At 56.1% G+C, this 20,051-nt stretch overlaps 1 protein-coding gene and 1 long non-coding RNA gene across 2 annotated transcripts in view; one reads left to right on the top strand and one right to left on the bottom strand.

Moving 5' to 3' along the window:
- ASB2 (ankyrin repeat and SOCS box containing 2) overlaps positions 1 to 19,444 on the top strand; it is a 40,081-nt gene extending 20,637 nt beyond the window's left edge. Inside the window, exons 4-10 of the mRNA XM_059373873.1 lie at positions 3,144 to 3,310; positions 4,144 to 4,299; positions 6,581 to 6,826; positions 9,737 to 9,908; positions 15,950 to 16,514; positions 17,300 to 17,453; positions 18,772 to 19,444. Coding sequence (XP_059229856.1) covers positions 3,144 to 3,310; positions 4,144 to 4,299; positions 6,581 to 6,826; positions 9,737 to 9,908; positions 15,950 to 16,514; positions 17,300 to 17,453; positions 18,772 to 18,908 — 1,597 coding nt within the window. The 3' untranslated portion in view covers positions 18,909 to 19,444. The remainder of the gene's footprint in view (positions 1 to 3,143; positions 3,311 to 4,143; positions 4,300 to 6,580; positions 6,827 to 9,736; positions 9,909 to 15,949; positions 16,515 to 17,299; positions 17,454 to 18,771) is intronic.
- LOC132000221 (uncharacterized) lies at positions 14,435 to 16,448 on the bottom strand. Its single transcript, XR_009399211.1, has 3 exons — positions 16,362 to 16,448; positions 14,797 to 14,852; positions 14,435 to 14,522 (listed from the first exon to the last, which is right to left on the bottom strand). It is a non-coding gene; the product is annotated as an uncharacterized LOC132000221 (long non-coding RNA).
- Positions 19,445 to 20,051: the final 607 nt, after the last annotated feature.

The raw sequence follows: 20,051 nt of genomic DNA, 5'->3' as shown, positions 1-20,051 counted from the left end.
CCAGGCACGCGCCTCCCAGGTGTGCCCCCCTGAGCCCCAGCTGCCGCTGCTGAGCTGGGCTTCGTGCTCACAGACTCAGCTCCTCAAGGGACTGTAAGCCGTGCGGTGCCTGTGATTAACGCCTCCATGCCCCCAGAGTGGGCCCCGGGGGGCCCCCCCGGGAGGACAGCCCTGGGATCCTGGAGACCCAGAGGAGCTCAGAGCAGAAGCTGATGAGCCGGCCTTGCCTTCTATCAGCCCAGTTGCCCCCACGCGTCACTGCGGGGACATGGGAGCACATCCACAAGGCTCACACCCATGGGTTTTGTTTTGCTTCCTTGCCTCTCTCTATTTGCTCCATAGCAGGTGGTAAAATCCAGAATTAATCCGAGCTGTAGGAGGGGTTCTGTGCGCCTGGCCCCAGGGTGCCGGGCTATGTGTGTCCCCCTTTTCTGCTCCCCCATATGGCCCCCAGAAGCAGTTAAAAGCAAAAGAGGGGCCCCATCGTGGGAAGCCCTATTTCCTCACTCCAGTTAATGTTGCCGAGGAGAGGAGGCAATTGGCCAGTGTTCTGTGTCTCTTCCCAGCTCTTTCTAAACCCTGCTGTCCCCACTTTCTTGGTGCCATGGGGGGAATTCTAACCGTCTGGGAGACGGGGACCCGGGCTCTACTCTCAGCACTGCTGCCCCCTTCAGTGTGGCTGCCTGGGAGTCACCGTCCTCTCTCAATCTCCCCTCTCTGCGAGACAAGGTAGGAGATTGCAGAGTGGCCTCCCGGGCCCGTCCAGCTCCTTAGTCTCTGATGGTCTGACACCCCCTGCAGCCTCCCCAACCCTCGGGGCGGGGCTTGGGCTGAACTCACAGAGCTTCGGGTCCGTGCCTCAAGCTGGGTGGCAGGTCCGGGAGTGTTCTCAAGCACTGCACACCCCCAGGCCACAAGACCAGGCAGCCCTCTTCTCTTCCACTTCAGCCGGGGCCCCACAGGAGACCTCCTAGGGGAAACAGAATACATACCCCACCGGGGCTTCTCCTGACACCAGCAGGGGCTGCTCTGGCCGCTCGTAAGAAGAACCCAGCAAGGTGATAGTGACGGCGTTGATGGGGACTTTGGGGCTTATCTGGTCGGTTACCCTGCGTGCTCGCGGGTCTGTCCCTTAACCAGCATCTGTGCTCTGACGCTATTAATAACCAGAGAGGCTGAGAGTCAGGAGGAAGTGCCTGGGGCCACGGAGGAAGTAGCTGGAGTGGGGGCGGAGGGGCTCTGTAGACCCTCTGGGCTTATCCTGGCCCCTGACGTGGGTGAGGATCTTGGGAATAAGCCGAGCCTCCAGTCTCACCTTCTCCATCTAGAAAATAGACCACTTAGGCAGAACAGTCCCCGGGATTAGATCTGGGAATCACAGCATTCCAGGACGGAGGGAGGGGAGCTTAGTGAATGAATGAATGAATGAATGAAGTAGCAAAGAAGTTTTCATTCACATTAGCCCTGAAATCTTCCCGATATTCGGAAGTTTCACACTGCAAAGGTTTCAGATTTATTAATCTTTCAAGTATATAAGTCTTTCCGCCACTGAAGGTTCTGGGGGTGAGGAGCCAAGGAGGGGTTGGAAAGACCCCACAGAGATGCTCGCTGACAAGAGCCCCCCTCGGAGGGACTCTGGTCTCAGAGCTGCTTAAAGGGTAAACTGGCCAAGATTCTTGGTAAACTCCGGAGCGCTGGGCTGGACCCTGCCACGGGGTTAGCTGTCCATCCCTTTGGCGGCTGCCAGTGTGTGCCTGCATCCTTGTGGTAGAAATGGTCTCGGTGTGACCTTTGAGGCAGCCCTGGAGGCCGCGGGGACAGAGGGGCTCCCTAATTCTCTTTTGGCCACCAAGGAGCTCTAACAGAGACCCCCGGTTTCCATCTGTGGAAGTGAATGAACTTGCATGTTTCGGCCCATTTTGTGTAGACTTTCCCTGCAGGGTGCCCACTCGGAGCCAAGGGCATGGAAGTGCCCCCAGATCCAGGGATGCTCATGGGGGGCCAAACACAGATGATGCTTGATCAGAGCCCCCACAGTAACTTTTACAGAACAGTATGTCCTCCAAACACTCCCAAGCAGGTGACTGCAAAGAATGTTTTGAGCAAGATATTTTATTTTCTTTAAAGAATTTATGTATTTGTTTGAGAAAGAATGAGAGAAAGAGAAATCATGAGTTGGGGGGAGCGATAGAGGGAGAAGCAGCCCCCCCTCCAGCAGGGAGTCCAATGCAGGACCCCATCCTAGGACCCTGGGATGACCTGAGCTGAAAGCAGACATTGAATCAGCTGAGCCACCCAGGCACTCCTGAGCAAGATATTTTAAAAATTCCCAAAGAAACAAGTGAAATGCTAAGCAGGGAGAGGCCTTTTATTTATTTATTTATTTATTTATTTTTAAATAAAAGGAATGAAGGAGTGAAATAATTGTTGGAGGTCCTAAATTCTTATTTTTTCCCTCCCTCCCATCGCCCCTTCCTTCCTTCATCCCTCTGTCCTTCCTTTCTGCACTGTCTCCCTCTCTTCCTTCCTTCTTTCCTTTCTTTCTTTCTCTCTCTTTCTTTCCTTCCTCCAGCAAATATTTACTGAGCACCTATTACGAACCAGACTCTGAGCTGGGCCCTGAGAGTGAAGTCATGAGAGATGAAAGGAATAAAGAAATAAAGACACTGTTCCTGTCTTCTGGGAACTCAGTCCAGTGGGGAGACAGACAGTAGTCAAACGACCATTCAAAGCCTGGTCAAGGCCAGGGATGACATGAGGGCTCAGGACCGGAGGCAGGGAGAGATGCTGGCCGGGCCCCCCCGCCACGCCAGGCTGAGCCTGCCAGGCCTGAGGAAGCCGTGATGGAGAGCGGAGGGACGGATAAGCTGGAGGGTCCAAGGTCAGGGCCAAGGTCGGGGCTGAGTTCCAGAGCACACCCTTGTGGGTTAGGAAGGATTATTCTCCTTATTGAGGAGGATACGGGCCGCCGGGGGCCTGAGCACCTGTTCCAGACCAGCAGGGGCAGGCAGAACCGAGTGGTCCCACGGCCAGCACTGCCCCCGGCCACCCGTCGTCCTCTTGCTCCTCTGGGAGAGAGGCTGCCCTGCCCCGCTTCTGCCCTGCCTGGGTCCTGAGGAATAACCCTCCCCTTCCTGTCACAGGCCTGTGGACCCTGTGCTGAAGGCCATCAAGGAAGGGGACGAAGAGGCCTTGAAGGCCATGATCAAGGCGGGGAAGAATCTCGCAGAGCCCAACAAGGAGGGCTGGCTGCCGCTGCACGAGGCGGCCTACTACGGCCAGCTCCGCTGCCTAAAGGCCCTGCAGCAAGGTGAGGGGACAGCTCTGGGCGCAGCAGGGGGTGGGAGCAGGACTCCAGGGCAGAGAGTCCCTCCTTCTGGAGCTTCATGTTCTTTGCTCCACAGATCTTGGCAGGGCTGGTGGAGCCAGGCAGGGTCATCACCCCACTGCAGAGCCGAAATCACCAGGCTGGGAGAAGGAAGTGGCTTGTCCTCCCCCACCCCCCCGCCCCTCCCCAGCTGCCACCTCTGCAGGCCTTTCGGGACAGGAGAGCCCAATTCCTAGAAAAGGAATGAGGGAGAGCTGACTTTGGGGGAGAGCCACTGCCAGCTTGTTCCAGAATGTTCCAGGGGTTGATCTGGTGTGGAAAATACCACAGCTGTGCCGAGGCCCCGCCAAGGCTGTCCCCCACAGCTGTGGGAACCTGGGCAAATCATGCCTCCTCTCTGAGCCCCGGCTTCCCCCCGCCAGATGGGGATCGGTAACACCTGCAACAGGACTCAGCTCTGCCCTGAAGCAGCAGGAACCCTAGACAGCCCACCACCATATGCTAGGGCAGAAATAGCTGTCTGAGACAGAGCTTCTGGCCTTGGCTGGTGGGAGTATAAGGGAAGGACAGGGTCATTCAGAAAGGGAGGGGGCTCAAGCAGGGAAGGCTTTCCAGAGGAGGCGGCGTCTGAGCTGAGTCAATATGACTGGGAAGCTGAAAGAGCCCTGTGAAAGCAGCCAAGTCCAGGGCCAAGAGGATGGGTGATAAATTTAGGTAGAGGTCACACACATCTTTTGTGGAAATTGGGGTTATCTTTGTGTTGGGGAGGAGGGGGTATCTTTCCCCCTCGTGAACTTCCCATCTGTTCTCCCCAGCATACCCGGCCGTCATCGACCAGCGCACCTTGCAGGAGGAAACGGCCCTTTACCTGGCCACGTGCAGGGGACACCTGGACTGCCTCCAGTCTCTGCTCCAGGCTGGGGCCGAGCCTGACATTTCCAACAAGGCCCGAGAGACACCACTCTACAAAGGTGAGCCCAGCCCCCAAGGGTGGGCTTCCCCTGGGGAAGGCTCCAGAGAGTAGACGGGCAATCGGCAGCACTGGTCCCAAAGTGAATCACCGTCTCGCTCCCCGCTTCGCAGCCAGGGGTCTCCTTTGAAAGGACAGTCTCATTCAGGTGTAGGACTTGTATAATTGGGTCGTTCATTCATGCACCTATTCGGGCCCAACGTCCCAAGTTCTCCCTTGGGCGAGGCTCACTGAGGAGCGCCGAGGGCCCAGAAGCGAAAAGATATGATCCGAGCCCATGCGCTCTCCCAGCCCAGGGAGCATCAACACACAGACAATGTAACAGCCAGCTAATGGCCTCACAGAGCTCAGCCTGATGCTCCTGGGAGCTTGGGGGAGGGCCCTAAGGCTGGCGGGGGGGGCGGGGGGTAAGCCCCCACAAAAGGGGGTGTTTGTGCCGAGTTGGAAAAGGAGGGAGTTACCAGCTGGACAAACAGAGGAGACAGCAGAGGCAGAGGCAAAGAAGCATGAAAGAAAATGTGTACCTCTGGGATGTTTTAAAAAACCCTAGAAACTCCTAACTCACTCAGTATACCATCCAAGGATTTCGGCGTCTCTAGCATATGCCTGGAGTCAAACAGCGGGCATTTACTAAGTGTTTATTATGTGACAGGAGCTGTTCTTCCACTTAACCCTAATATCCATCTACATGTAAGACCAGCCCTACATGGGCAGTATCCCCATTTTACAGATAAGGACCCATGGCATAGAGACGTGGAACGAGACCCCCAGGATTCCACATGTTCCAGCAAGGGCCAGACCTGGGATTTAAACTCACGGAGCTAGCACTGCACGCTGAACTATGACATTTTGAAGCCTTCAGATCATGCCTGCACACTTAAGCAATCAGCCTCAGGGCTTATAAATAGGATAGGACCTTTAACTTTGAAACACTACAGAAATCCCTGATTTTCCCATGTGCCTGGTATCCAGTACCTGGAACATTCCATGGGAAACAGGAACTGGGTAGCTGGTAACTGGGTCCCTTGTGCACCCATGGGGGAAGTGTGTCTCAGAAGCCACATCCGCCTGGACACCAGAGCCATGGCCTGGAGACGCAGAGGTCCCAGAGAGAACTCCCGAACACTGCAGTTCTCAGCCACGGTTGAGGCCCCGGGGCTCCGTGCAGTCCTCCCATGGACGACACACAGTTCTAGAGCGTTCCATGCACTACCTCACCCGGGGCTCCCACAGGATCCTCTCAGGAAGGCTTTGTGATCTCTGGTTTACAGGTGAGGAAACCAAGGCTTTGAGAGGTGGGGAGGTTTGCCTGGGGCCCCTTCTTATGCTCACTCCTGATCGACTCGAAGAAGTGGTTAATTTGGACGAGAGCCCAGCCTCCCTGGTGATAACCCTGGGCCGGAGCCGATGGTGCATTTAGGTTCTAGAAAGCAATGAGGCTGAACAAGGAGATTTGAGCAGGTCGAGCAGTCTTGAAGAGCTGTACTCAGAAGTCCTATTTTACTTCAGTTTAGGCGCCTGGGTGGCTCAGTCAGTTAAGAAGCTGTCTTTGGCTCAGGTCATGATCCCTGGGTCCCGGGATCGAATCCCACATCTGGCTCCTTCCTAGTGGGGAGCCTGCTTCCCCCTCTCCCTCTGCCTGCCGCTCCCCCTACTTGTGCACTCTCTCTCTCTCTCTCTGTTAAATAAATGAATAAACAATCTTTACGTGAACAGCCTTGAGGGAGAGTTTCGAGCAGGAGTAGGGCTGCATTCCTCCACCTTTTCTGACCTTGGCAATGTGCAGGACTAAAGCAGGTGGCATCACAGAGGGAAACAAGTTAGGGACACCCTGGAACCTCCCAAGGGATAGAGACTCTGGACCTGACTGCCTGAGCTTGAATCCCTGTTCTGCCACTTACGTGTGTGACCGTGGGCAAGTCACTTAACTTCTCTCTGCCTTGTCTTCCTCCTCTGAAAAGGAATAATAACACGACATCCTTTAAGGGTGACTGAGAGAATCCTATTAGTTGGTCATGTAAGGTGCTTGGAACAGAGGGCCTGGCCCATAATCAGTGCCCTGTGCATCAGCAAATAGTATTGCTACGAGGATCGCTATTATTTTAGGTGTATTTCCTGGGTCGGGCGCTGGGAGGAACTGGACCCCAGTACAGACCCGGTGGGTATTTGTTGAATGAGCAGCTGGTGAATGAATGGGTGATTGGACAAATAAATGAGTGAAGTCTCAGCTGGCCAGGTCCTGCCAGGGCCCTGCTGACCCTCTGGCTTCTCCGTGGGCGCAGCCTGTGAACGCAAGAACGTGGAGGCAGTGAGGGTCCTGGTGGAGTACCACGCAGACACCAACCACCGCTGCAACCGAGGCTGGACAGCCCTACACGAGTCTGTTTCTCGCAACGACCTGGAGGTCATGGAGATCCTGGTGAGCAGAGGCGCCAAGGTGGAGTCCAAGAATGCCTACGGCATCACCCCCTTGTTCGTGGCGGCTCAGAGTGGGCAGCTGGAGGCCCTGCGGTTCCTGGCCAAGTACGGTAAGTGCTCGGGGCCCCTGGTTCACATGGCACATCTGAAAGGGGCGCAGCCAGGAGGGACCTCAGGCCTCCCGGGGAAGGCGAGTTTAGGTCTCACCCTATGGACATGCTCTGATCGATGCTAGTGTCGGAGAAGGAGCACTGTGTTGAGGACTCAGGGGCTGCGTCTGGGCTCGCTGGGAGACGTGAACCGAGCCACCTGTGACGCCTGCAATTAGGCACAAACCTGGGGTGGAGTGGGGAGTGGCCCACGTGCCACCTATTTGTCATCTCTAATCTAGCCCAACATCCTCATTTTACAAATGAGGAATCTGAGGCCCAGAAAGGGGAAGTGACTTATTTACAGTCACTTCGTGAATTACTGGTGGAAGGAGCCAGACTCTGGAGCTCCTGACCCTCAACCGTTTCTGTCTCCACCATGTCACACTTCAAGGCCACAAGGTGACATTTAGGTAACCTCCTCATGTTACAGGTGATGAAACCAGGGACCGGGATGGGAAAGTGATCCAAGGTCCAAGGTCACACTGCAGAGTCATAGAAGTGGTGGAATTTGAACTTGGGTCTCGGCACTCTTTGCCTGGGGAAGATCTTAGTCACTCACGGGGAGAAAATAAAACACCATGGCCCACATTAGGAACAGAAGACACCCCGGGACAACGGCAGACATTCTTCTGGCCAAAGAGCATCATTGTTCTATTCTTCCCTGAGAACACCTTTGATTTCTCTTCTCTCTCTCCCCGGAGGGTGAGACTCCCTCTCTAGCAACAGAGGGACCAGGAATAAAGCCAGACAGACCCCCGGGCTTAGTTGAAGTGGTTTGTTGAGGACGTGCTGTGTGCTAGACACTGTTGAACAGGAACACCGATCAGGCCAGCGGCCTTCTCCACAGCTGGGATGAGATGGGCCAAGTCCTTCTCCCATTCGGCACATGAGGAGACTGAGGCTGAGAGAGGTTAGAGAACCAGTGGTGATCAGAGCCTGGATTCCGACAGCATGCCTCTTGGGCGCTGCCACACCCTCGCGGGCCTCGAGAGTTACCAGCATGGGACTCTGCTTGGATAAACCCCCGCTTCCCCAGCACGTGCCAAAGCAGTTGGGAAAACAAACCTGGGGCACATCCTTGAAGCCGGGGACAAATCTGGACTGATCCGCTTGAGAACAAAGGGGCCCAGGCGGGGTCCTGAGGCTCCAGGCAAGGAGGCTGGGCGGAGGGCAGGGTGCTCAGCCGGCGGGGGGAGCAGGTCGACTCCAAACATCTGTCCAGCTTCCCCGCCGACAGTCTGAGTCAGGGGCTGCTCCCTGTGTGGGCTGCATCCACTTTCAAATCCAAATATTTTTCTGGTGAGAGCGGGCGGTTTTGCTGGTGGGGGTCCAGCTCCCAGGGAGCCCGGCTTCAAGAGCCTGGACCTGTTGGGTGACTTCCCGCCGGGTGGAGAGCGGAACCAGCCCCTGGGCCTCAGTCCCTCCATGCTGGAGGACTGGCCTTTGCGGAGCACCTTCTCTGTCTGGGCCGCTGTAAGAGAGCGCCGCGGACTGGGGACTTTCGGAGCACAGATGGTTATTCCTCACCGTTCCAAAGCCTGCGAAGTCCAAGATCAAGGTGCCGGCAGGTTTGTTGTCTGCAGACCGGAGACAGGCTCTCCCCAGATGAGAAGTCAGGCTGGGTCTTCTCACTGGGTCTTCACATGGTGGAAGGCACCAGGCAGGGGCGGGGGGGCAGGCAGTGTCTCTCTGGGAAGGGCACGAATCCTGTCGGGAGCACCGCTCCACCCTCATCACCTTCACACCCCCCCCAAAGGCCCCACCCCCAAACACCATGGCACTGGGGATTGGGTTTCAACATATGCATTTTGAGGGGACACAACCAACCAGCCCACAGCAGATAATTACTTATTTTATCTTATCTACTCCTGGAAGTCCCCGTAATTAGTAGGCATTATTATTCCCATTCAACACACGGGAAAACCGAGGCCCCTGAAGGCTACCCGAGGCCCCAGGCCTTTGCAAGCCACAAAACAGAAACTCCTGCTGATTCTTGTTTCTCAGAAAAGCCTGTGCTCTTTCCCCTAGACAGAAGTCAGTTATCAAAACTGAAAATTACCAGAAAGCCTGAGATAAGCAGAATGCGCAGGTGGGCAGAACTGTGGCTAACGGATGCTTCTGATTTCAGCCCTTATGACACACTGCTGTGTCTCAGCTCTGTCTCCTCCCAGAACAAGGAGGGACTGGTGAAGGGGCTGTACTTCTTCTTGTAGAGCAGCCCATGGGTCTCTCCTTTACCAGCAGGAGATGGAGAAGATGTAGGAGATGAGGCTGATGGAGTCTGTCCTTGGCTTTATTCCTCACCTCCCAACGTGCTCTCGTGTCCTCCGCAGAGGAGACGAGAAGCAATCCCTCTCTTACTCTTTGCCACAGAGGTCAGAGAAGAACAAATCCCAATTAATAGAGATCTTGGGGCCTTTCCTTATCAGGGGGATCTGCACGCTCCTAGAGCCAAGGGGTTTCCTCAGGACAGGGCCTGGATCATTTTCACAGGGAGTGAGGGTGAAGAGCATAGCCTCTGCTGTCAGACCATCAAGTTTTGTCTCTGCACTTAGGAGCTGGGTGGTCTTGGGCAAGTGGTGTCTGTCCTCTGTGCCTCCGTGTCCTTGTCTGCCACCTGCAGACGAGAGCACGAGCTGTGTTGTGGATTCAAAGAGAGAGAGCCCCCGTCACGCAGTGTGCTTCGCACATTTTAAGTGCTCATTAAACACCAGCATCATCAAGGCAGCTTTTCGATTCTAAGAGGCCCCCCCGGGGTCTCACTGTTGCAGACAGGCGTTGTTAAGTGACCCACTGTGTCACGGTGGTTGGCACAGTGTATAGCGGTGACCGCCCAGCTCATGCTTCAATCTGCTTCTCCTTGGCCAGGCGCCGACATCAATACGCAGGCCAGTGACAACGCGTCAGCCCTCTACGAGGCTTGCAAGAATGAGCACGAGGATGTGGTGGAGTTTCTGCTCTCGCAAGGCGCGGACGCCAACAAGGCCAACAAAGACGGCATGCTCCCGCTGCACATCGCCTCCAAGAAGGGCAACTACAGGTCAGCGCGGGCCCTGCCCGCCCTGCTCCGTGGCTCCCCACTGCTGGGGCGGGGGCTCAAGCGTCCCACCTGTGGGACTCGGGATGCCCAGGAGGGCTCGGGGTGGAGGGGACCTTCCAGGTAGAGAGGAGGAGGACATCCTGCGGTTGGCGAACTAGAGCCCGTTCCGTTATCAACTTACTTCCCCCTCCTGATGGTTCTGTGGTTAACAAGCCTTTTACCAAATCTCTGGAGGTAGATACAATTATCTTCATTTCCTCAAGTGAGGAAGCTTAGCACAGAGAGGTTGAGTGACTTGCCCAAGGTCACACATCTCGTAGTAGATGGTCAGAGCCCAGCTGCAACAAATGTCCCATCTACAGGGACAGGATAGGAGTCTGGCTATTTCTGTTGGGGATGCAAAGATAACCTCTCAGGCAATTAGGAAGCCTTCAGAGGATGCGCAGAAGAATAGAGTAGTACCAGCGAAACAGGACCACAAAGAGTGCCCAGGATAATAACTAGCCTTTCCTGAGCGCTTGTTATGTGCTGGGCACTTTGAGCAAGACAAGAAAAGCCTAGGTTCTTGAGGAGGGATCTGGTGGGCAGGGCACACACACACACACACACACACGCACACACGCACACACGCACACACAAATGCATAACAATAAAAGAGCATGAAGGCTGAGCTCCACGGCAGTCCTGGAGAAGAGAGACCAGCCTGGGCTGGACGCAAGGGTGCCCTACAATTAGCTCGTACCAGCTCACGGGGGGTGATTCTTCACAAGGGCAGCCTGAAATGTACACCACGGAAATGGGTGAATGCAAATTTCAGGGCCCCCTGTGCCCCCAAGAAGCCGGTGGTTAAACGTGCCTCAGCACCACCGCTGGCTGGTGGGCTCAGGGAAGACTCCCCAAGCAGGCAGAACCCCCAGCCGCTCTTGAAGGACGACGGGGTTCCGTGATACCCACCGGACCCGTGTTTTCCAAACTTGGACCATTCACAGACCGCCTTCCTGATTGTAGGCACCTGTACTCTGACTGTGGAGTAGATTTTCTTTTGAAGACCTGTTTGCTTAAAATGAACTTGTTTTCAAAAGGAAACATTCATCACACTATTAAATCGCTGAAATTGCCAATTTGCAATGAATAAAGAACACATTTCACATAAAACTCCATCGAGTGCACCCCGGAGGACACACTTTGGGCAACACCGCCTGCCATTGGGCAGAGAGAAGAGGGAAGAACACGTTGTGCACGTTGGGGGGTGTTGGCTGTGTTTGCAAAAGCAGAAGGAAATGTGGATGAGAGTGGCATCCAGGGGGAGCGAAATGGAGACAATGAGACAGACCCCCAGAGCCCCAGGCTCTACTCTGCAGGCTGTCTGCTCATATGGCCAATCAAAGATGCCCCCCACCCCCCACGATATATACGTGGAGGAGACCCCGCCTCCTCTGAACCCCAGAACGGGGTGCAAGGCACACAGACTTGGGTTTGCCTTCCTGCTAAAGCTTTTGGTCATGTTGCTTAATCCTTCTGAGCCTCAGTTTCCTCTTCTGTAAAATGGGGGACAGTTACACCTGCTTTATGGTGTTGTTGTTAGGACTAATAAGGTAGATAGACACCACCTTATTATTTGTGGATTCAAAGAGAGAGCCCCTGTCACACAGCGTGCTTTGCACATAGTAAGTGCTCATTAAACACCAGCATCATCTACATCTACCAGCTACAGAACGGAAGTAAAGCACGCCACGGAGTGCGGGGCACGGGTACCCCGCAGGTCGGCATTCACACTCTCTTAGGTGGGAAGAGCACGTTCCGTCATTTTTCAGTTCAGCGGGTAGAAGGAAGAAAGCACCAAGCCAGGCAGTGGCGACGGGCGAGATGGATGCTTTCTCTTCAGCCCCAGAAAGAACCAACCTCAGTCAACAAACAAGTTTTATCTCAGATGTGACCCAGAGGGACAGACCCGAAGAATGAAGGAGACAGCACTTGGAAGTCTCCAGACGCCCTGGCTCTCCACACCTCCCGGCACGGCACGGCGCTGTCTCTCCGGGCTATTTGTTAAATGACACATCCCAGAACCACTAAACCAGAACATCCAGAACATTCTGGGGGAGGACATCTAAGCCTCTACTTTTGAAAATCTCCCGAGCCAACCAGATATGGCCCATCACACCCTTGGAAGAATCACTGATCTAATACCAGGCCTGATTTTGCAGAGAGAAATGGGAAGCAGCTTGCCACAGAGTGGCTGAGCTGGCTGGCACTGTCTCTTGGCATCCTTCCATCAGCCCCGGATGCCTCAAATGGACCCCGATGTTGGCAGTCTGACCCCAGCTGGAGGGGCAGTGGAAGGAGAACTGGCTGTGCCTAAGGATGACCAGGGAGCAAGGCCAGTCCCCTCCGGAACCATCTATGTGAACAGCTTGTGTTCTCCCAAATCTGCTTTGGACTCATGACTCTCAAAGCGATTTCCCTGGTCCTCCCCCCCTCCCCCATTCCCAGGCCCCATTTCCCTCTGCTCTCCAAGACTGAGAGGGGCCAGACCACTCTTGAGGGCTGCCCAACAGAGGATTAAAGCTGGGTTCCCAGCAGCTTCTGCCACCTGGCAGGGCCCATGGCCAGGCAAGCCCTGGGCCCCTCACTCCCCAGGCATGGGGCACTAATGGCCCTCTCCACGCCGACCTCCCACAGGCTGCTGGGAGATTTGATGGGACTTCCTATAGGCATTCCATGCATGGCCACCGGCCAAAACTCCAGGCACATCTACCCAGCATGGAAAGCAGCACTCTGTGTTCGCCAGAGGGTGCCATCTCTACATTACCTTTAACCAGAGGGTGTGACATTCGGGCATGGCTGAGAAAGGAGCCCACAGGACAAAGCACGCTTTACCTCGTCTTCACTTCCAGTTTAGCAAAGACACCTGATGAGATTAAAACTCAACACCTAACGTGGACTTGTTAAGAAATGGTTGGTGTTGCATTAGACCAGATGGCTCACGAATCCTTTAACCTGAGTTTAGGAGAGCACCAAGACCGGGGTTCTCAGCCTTGGCTACACGCTGGCTCTGGAGGGCTCTAAAGTCCCGGATGTCCAGGCAGTCTGGGCTGGGCCAGGGGACTTAGGAGTTTCTAGAAGGTGCCCAGATGATTTCACCGTTTGAGCCTGTAGAGAATCAGGATCTTAGGGTCTATTTTGTGGCTGACACATAACAAAGACTGGCCTTTAGGGCCTCACATCTGATGCCCTCGCTTTTTTTTTTTTTTTTTAATATTTTATTTATTTATTTGACAGAGAGAGATCACAGGTAGGTAGAGAGGCTGGCAGAGAGAGAGAGAAGCAGGCTCCCCGCTGAGCAGAGAGCCCGATGTGGGACTCGATCCCAGGACCCCGAGACCATGACCTGAGCCGAAGGCAGCGGCCCAACCCACTGAGCCACCCAGACGCCCCTGATGCCCTCGCTTTTAACTATCCTTTCTCTTTTACTTCTAATTTACATTACTTTTGCAACCCCCTTCTCCCTTGTTTGGGGAGGGCCTCTCTGGAACAGCCCTGAGCTGGGTCTGCTATGGGGCTTGGGGTGGTAGGTGTGACCCTAGCACTGGGGAAGGGAGAAGGGGGAGCAGGGAACCTGGTCTCCCAAACACCAAAGGTTCTACTGGGCAGTGGGCACCTTTGTTCCTCTTCATGAGGTACACTTTGAGCCCCGTGGGTCCAAGACCTGCCTGTGGGAGGAGGAGGAAGGCTCCAGCCCTTCTCATGGGGTCCTGAGTGGGGCAGCACGGAAAGGCCTAGCCCTGGGCCTTCCAGACGCCTACACCCTGCTCTGGCTTTGCCATCCACCTCCAATCCGACCTCACTCTCTTCTCCACCCCGTGCCCAGGCCTCAGTTTCCTGTCCCATAAAATGGGAGGCCTGTCCCACAGGGCGCATTTGCTTTCAGATTGGCAGAGTCCACAGAGGCACACAAATGAGATGATTTTCCCGCGTTAGTAACAGGACGATTCCCGGATTCCCGGATCGTAGGCGGCTTCCAGCCATGTTCTCACATTCCGGCCACTTTCCCCTGGTTGGGCAGCGGGTCGCTGGAGGCCAGCTGTGACCTGCCAGGGCTACCACCCCCATCTGGCCGGCAGCCCCTGGGCAGTCGCTCTTGCTGTTTCTTCCCGAGCTCAGGCCTGCCACGGCTGTTAGGGAGCATTTGTTGGCGATGGCTGTGGTCCAGGGCGAGGCCACAGCCCTGCCTTTGACCAGCACCTCTACGGAGTAAGGTCAGGCCTCCTATGCCTACACAAATAGAAATTAGGAGGCAATTAGCCCCCCTGGGTGTGTGAATTTCCTTTTGAGGTTTCAGAGGCAGATTTTTAGGCAAACAGAGCGTCACTAACAATAATAAGACTTTCCACTGAGATCCTAGCAGGAGGCCACTGGCATGAGATTTCCAGGAAGTCGTAAAGCCAGCATGCCAGAGAGGCATGGGAACAGGCCTGGTGGCACCTGCTTGCCCCACCGTGGCCACCTCCTTGGAGCCTACATGGGGCCGCGAAGTCACCCACCAGCAAGGACTGGAAGGATTAGGGTCTGGAATCATGTTGGTGGCAGGAGCTCCTTCTTGCTCGTGGGAGGGGTCTAGGAGAAGAGAGCAAAGACAAGGGGTCAAGAGCCCCTGGAAATGAGCCCCCCAAATTGCTTACGACCTTTGATGAGTTGCTGCCTCTCTCTGAGTTAGGTCTGTTAAAAGGAAGGCCACAGAGCTACTCAAGCTACCCCACAGGGCTGCGGTGAAGGTAAAATGGGGTTGTCATGCAAAACCCTGCCTGCTACGCAAGACACAGGGCAATGACCGAGAGCGTGGCCTGGGCCATCAGTCTCCCGAGGTTCAAACCCTGGCCCCATCACTTACCGCCTGTGTGTGCTCGCGCAAGTTGCATACCGTCTCTGGACTTCATGTTTTCTCATCTGGAAAAGCAGACAGTACAAGTCCTAGGGCTACTGGGAGGATATAATAGATGGATGGAGATTAAGTCCCGAGAGCAGTGCCTGATTCAGCAGGAGAGACCAGATCCAGGGTTCCCAGGACCTCCAGCCTCTGCAGAGGCTGATCAACCCTCTCCAGGCCTCAGGCAAGGCAGAGGGCCTGGGGGAGGCTCGAGTCAGCCTTCAGAAAAAGAGGCAGTGAGACTCACAGGAGAGGCAGGGGGACTCGTGGTCACCAAGGGCTGACAGGGGCCTAGAGCAGGAGTGGCTGGGGCCGGATACCTTCGTCCCCTCCTATCCCCCAGGACTTGGCTGCTCCATAGAGATGTAAAACAGCTCAGTTCTGGGGCAGGATCAGGGTACATTTCTTGGTTTGCCTCTCCTGATACACGGCCTAGACAAGTCCCTCCACCTCTCTGAGCCTTGATCTTTCTCATCTGCAAAATGGGGATGGCAAGACATAACTTGATGGGTTGTTGAAAAGGTTAAACCAAAATGTGTTTGTAAATCCTTTAGATGTCTCCTGGCATATCCTGAGCTCTCAGATACAACTTTCACTGCCCCCCCCCAACCCCTACCTCACCTAGGCAGGGCAAGTGCCAAACTTCTGGCTCTAAACATCAGCCGGGTTCCACTGCCTCCTGAGTTAGGTTTGGGGGCTTTCCAGTCAATTCCCTCAGATCACTGAGCTGGGAATGGGGAACACTCCTTAGCCTGATATAAGTCTGCAAGGATGTCTTGAAACCACAGTCCTGTCGGGCCGAGGTTTTGAGGAATTAGGACTTGGATGGCCACGGGTTCTGGGTCTGAAGACCAGCTCCATCCCTTACTCACTGTGTAACTTTGGAAAGGTGGTTGAAGCTCTCCGAGCCTCAGTTTTCCTGATCTGTAAAATGGGGGATAGCAGCGACCCATCCTCCCCAAAGGGGTCATGGTGAGCAGGCTGGCTCCCCCGCGACCCCTGCTGGTGGGCCCGTGCCACCCCACACGGCAGTCCTGAGCGGCCGTGGCCCGGGGCCCTCAGCGCCCTCTGCCGGCGGGGCCGCCCCCTGACCCTCGCTTGCCTGCCCCGCCCGCAGGATCGTGCAGATGCTGCTGCCCGTGACCAGCCGCACGCGCGTGCGCCGTAGCGGCATCAGCCCGCTGCACCTGGCCGCCGAGCGCAACCACGACGGGGTGCTCGAGGCGCTGCTGGGCGCGCGCTTCGACGTGAACGCGCCGCTGGCGCCCGAGCGCGCGCGCCTCTACGAGGACCGCCGCAGCTCCGCGCTCTACTTCGCGGTGGTCAACAACAACGTGTACGCCACCGAGCTGCTGCTGCTGGCCGGCGCCGACCCCAACAGCGACCTCATCAGCCCCCTGCTCGTGGCCATCCGCCAGGGCTGCCTGCGCACCATGAAGCTGCTGTTGGACCACGGCGCCAACATCAACGCCTACATCGCCACGCACCCCACCGCCTTCCCCGCCACCATCATGTTCGCCATGAAGTACCTGTCGCTGCTCAAGTTCCTCATGGACCTCGGCTGCGACGGCGAGCCCTGCTTCTCGTGCCAGTACGGCAACGGCCCGCACCCGCCCGCCCCGTCGCGCTCCAGCCGGTTCAGCTACACGTCCGCCAGCGACAAGGAGCCCAACGTGGTCCAGGTGGGCGGGGGCGCGCCTGGCGGGCGGGCCGGTTCGCGCGCCCAGGGCGCACGGGTGTGGACCGGTGGTGGATGCCCGCCCCTTCCCGGGCGGCCGAGTGGCATCGTAGGGGGCGCACTCTGGAGGCAGTGGAAGTCCGCGGCGAGCCTGCCTCTGAGGCTGCAGAACTCGGTTCACAGGAACCGTTACATCTTTTTTTTTTTTTTTTTTTGCTCCTCGTTCTTGGGGAGTGTAAGGAACGACAAGGGAGCAGGGGATTGCTGGGGAGTGTGTAAAACTGAGGGGTCCGTCGCTGGCAGCAAACCTGGAATATGATGTTGCATGATCAGGATGGGGAGGGATGGGAAGCTAAGGTAAGATGAAGGGCAGGGTGGCCCAGAGGCGGGACCTGACCGCGGTTTGGGCTTTACAAGTGACAACTCTAATGACTAATGGGAATCATTTACGGCCACCTGCTGTATGCCAAGAAGGTTTTATTCATATATTACCTTAATTCTCATTAAAAAAAAAAAAAAAGCCTCCAGTTGTCATATTCCCATTTTCTAGATCAGGAAGTTGAGGCTGGTGATGGCCAGGCTGCCCCCCGCTCCCACTTTGGGGAGCAAAGGCTGTGTTGATGAGGGGGGAGGGGATCTGTTGAAATAGATCATGCCAGGAGTGCGCCCAGGGTCCATCCTTCGATCCCTGCCCTGCCCTCCCCAGCCGTGGCTTCCCTGACAAACATTCTCGCCGATGCACCGCCTCTGGTCTTGGGAGCCTGAGCCCCAATGCGTGATCTGTTTCAGTTCTGTGAGATCCTGTCTGCCCCAGAGGTGAGCCGCTGGGCAGGGCCCATCATCGACATCCTCCTGGATTATGTAGGCAACGTGCAGCTCTGCTCACGGCTGAAGGAACACATCGAGAGCTTCGAGGACTGGGCCGTCATCAAGGAGAAGGCAGGTAGGGGCTGTTGCAGCAGCTACTGGCCGGCCACCCTGTCTGATTCAGGCCCAGGCCTCGGGGCATGGGACTGCTACTAACATTTGATGAGCACCTACTGGGGGCAGAGCTCTGTGCCACATGTCGCATTCGGTGTCTCTGTGACTCTCTCCTATAAAGGAAAAGATGGACCCTCTGAGAGGTGATGTCGCCTGAGCCAAGGTCTCATGGCTAGTTAGTGGCAGAGCAGGGATTCAGACCTAGGTTTGGCCACCTGAGTCTCTTCGCCAAATCTTTCCAGGATGTTTTAACTGGTTCCAGCTTGCTGAGGGTTATGGGGACTTTTGGAGTATGTTGCCCATGTTTGTGGGTGACTGAGAGGTAGTGTGGCGGGGTAGAGGAGAGATGGTGGTCTTGGACAGTTGAAACTACAAAGTGCGTACAAAGCTCTGGGCATTTTGTTAAAAATACAGACTCTTGACTCAGCAGGCTTGGGGCAGGGCCTGAGAGGGCATTTCAGCATGCTCCCAGATACTGCCCTGCTGCTGGCCCACAGACCACACACTGGGAGCGGCACTGGTCGGGGAAGCCGGCCTCTGGAGTCAGGGGCTTGCTGCCGGGTGACCATTCACGGGATGGCTAAGGCTGTGTTGGGGGTCCGGGCTGTGTATATAGAGGAAGGAGCACAGGGCGAGAGGGATGGCAGCTCGGGTTCTAGGTGCGGTCCTTGCTACGTCCTTACCTGTGAAGTGGGTTTATACCTGCCTCATATACTTCCTTGGGCTACACAGATCAATGAGGAGCGACAAGAGGGAAGCTCCTTTGCCAGATCTTTTGAGTCGGCAGGAGCTGGGGTTATAGAGCACTGCCTCTGGTTTTTAAATACGCTACATGCTCAGCGTGGAGCCCAGCGTGGATCTTGAACTCACGATCCTGAGATCGAGACCTGAGCTGAGATCAAGGGTCAGCCACGTGGAGTGCCTGGGTGGCTCAGTCATTAAGCATCTGCCTTCGGCTCAGGTCCTGATCTCGGGGTCCTGGGATCAGGTCCTGAATTGGGCTCCCTGCTCCACAGGGAGCTTCTTCTTTTCCCTCTGACTCTTCTGCTATCCTCTGCTCATGTTGCCCCCCCTGCCCCTGATAAATAAATAAATAATCTTTGTGGGGATGGGGGGGGGGAAGTCGCACACTTAACCCCTTGAGCCACCGAGGTTCCCTTCTAGCACCTGCCTCTTCTCCAGTCACATTGACCCGGTGTCTCCTACCTGCCAGCGGTCACAGATGCAAATTCCTTGCGGGTTGCTGACGTCAGCATTTCTCTTTTCTCTCCTCGGCCCAGAGCTTCCCAGACCCCTGGCTCACCTGTGCCGGCTGCGCGTGCGGAAGGCGGTGGGGAAACACCGGATAAAGCTGCTGGACGACCTGCCGCTCCCCGGCCGCCTGATCAGGTACCTGAAGTACGAGATCAACCAGTAGCGGAGGCCGTGGACTGTTTCACTAAAGCCTCAGGGTGGCGGCGGCCCCGGATCCTGGCGGAAGGGACCCAACAATGGACCGAGGCTGTGGGCGGTCTCCCGGCCAGCTGGGACCACCTCTGTGACCTCGCCAGGTCTCTGGGCCAGAGCTTTGCCCGGACCAGAGAACAGAATGTGTCAAGTAGGAGAAAAACCGTCTTCATTTTCAAAAACTGCTGAGTAGACCCTGGACCCTCTGGGCCATTGGGAATGGCGGAACCTCCATTCCTGGGGCTGGCGGAGGGTAGCAGGGTGGCAGGGCAGAACTTGGGGTGAGGGCAGCCTGGGCCCCAACCCTGGGCTGTGGCTGGAGCACTTTCAGGGATGAGTCTGCCTTTCCAAGACAACCTCGCCGCGGGGCTGTCTCTGTCCCCTCCCCACTGTGCTCCACCGAACTCTCCACTTGACTTCTGAGCTTTCTTCCTGGAGCTGTGGTCTGGTGGGGGGTGGGAGGGAGGCCCACCTTCAGTACAATAAATGTTGCACAGATGACACCCAGCCCAGCGAAGTCCCTCTCATCAGAACCCCACCCCCACCCCAGGGCCTGGGGTCCTCAGCGCTGCTCCCTACAGGAGTGGGAGTGGGGCAGGCGTGAGGACAGGGCGCACAGACCCCTAGATGTGCTCTCCCTTTGGTCTTCTGGAGGCCAGAGCGGAGCTGGTGGCCCAAGGAGAGGGGCGGCTTCCTGTCCTGTGAGCCCAGCGGTAGGGGTTGGTTTCATTCTCCTGCTTCAATCACCATGGAAACGGGAGCTCCGTCACAAACAGGACTTGGTGTCTACAAGTCTCGTGACACCTGGGATTGCCTCGCACACACTTGTTTTCTGGCATTCCGTCTTCACGTCCTGCCTGCCCCTGTTTTGCTATAGAAGTTGAGATACTTGGGATGAGAAGACATGTGAATGCTGGCCACGTGAGCCACGGCACTGGCCGCCGTCATGGGGCCATGAAACCCTGCCCCTCTGCTGCCTTCCTGGGCCCCTGTGTGGCTCTGGGGGGTGCCCATTCATTTTCTGGAGCCGCCAGCCTGTGTTCAGGCAGGCGTGGTCATAGCACCTTCTTGGGCTCTGAGGCTCCGGCACTGAAACCGGCTTGCCCTGTTTCCA

This window comes from Mustela nigripes, chromosome 13 (assembly GCF_022355385.1).
Source record: "Mustela nigripes isolate SB6536 chromosome 13, MUSNIG.SB6536, whole genome shotgun sequence".
NCBI lineage: Eukaryota > Metazoa > Chordata > Mammalia > Carnivora > Mustelidae > Mustela > Mustela nigripes.
This window is presented reverse-complemented; position numbering and strand designations above follow the sequence as displayed.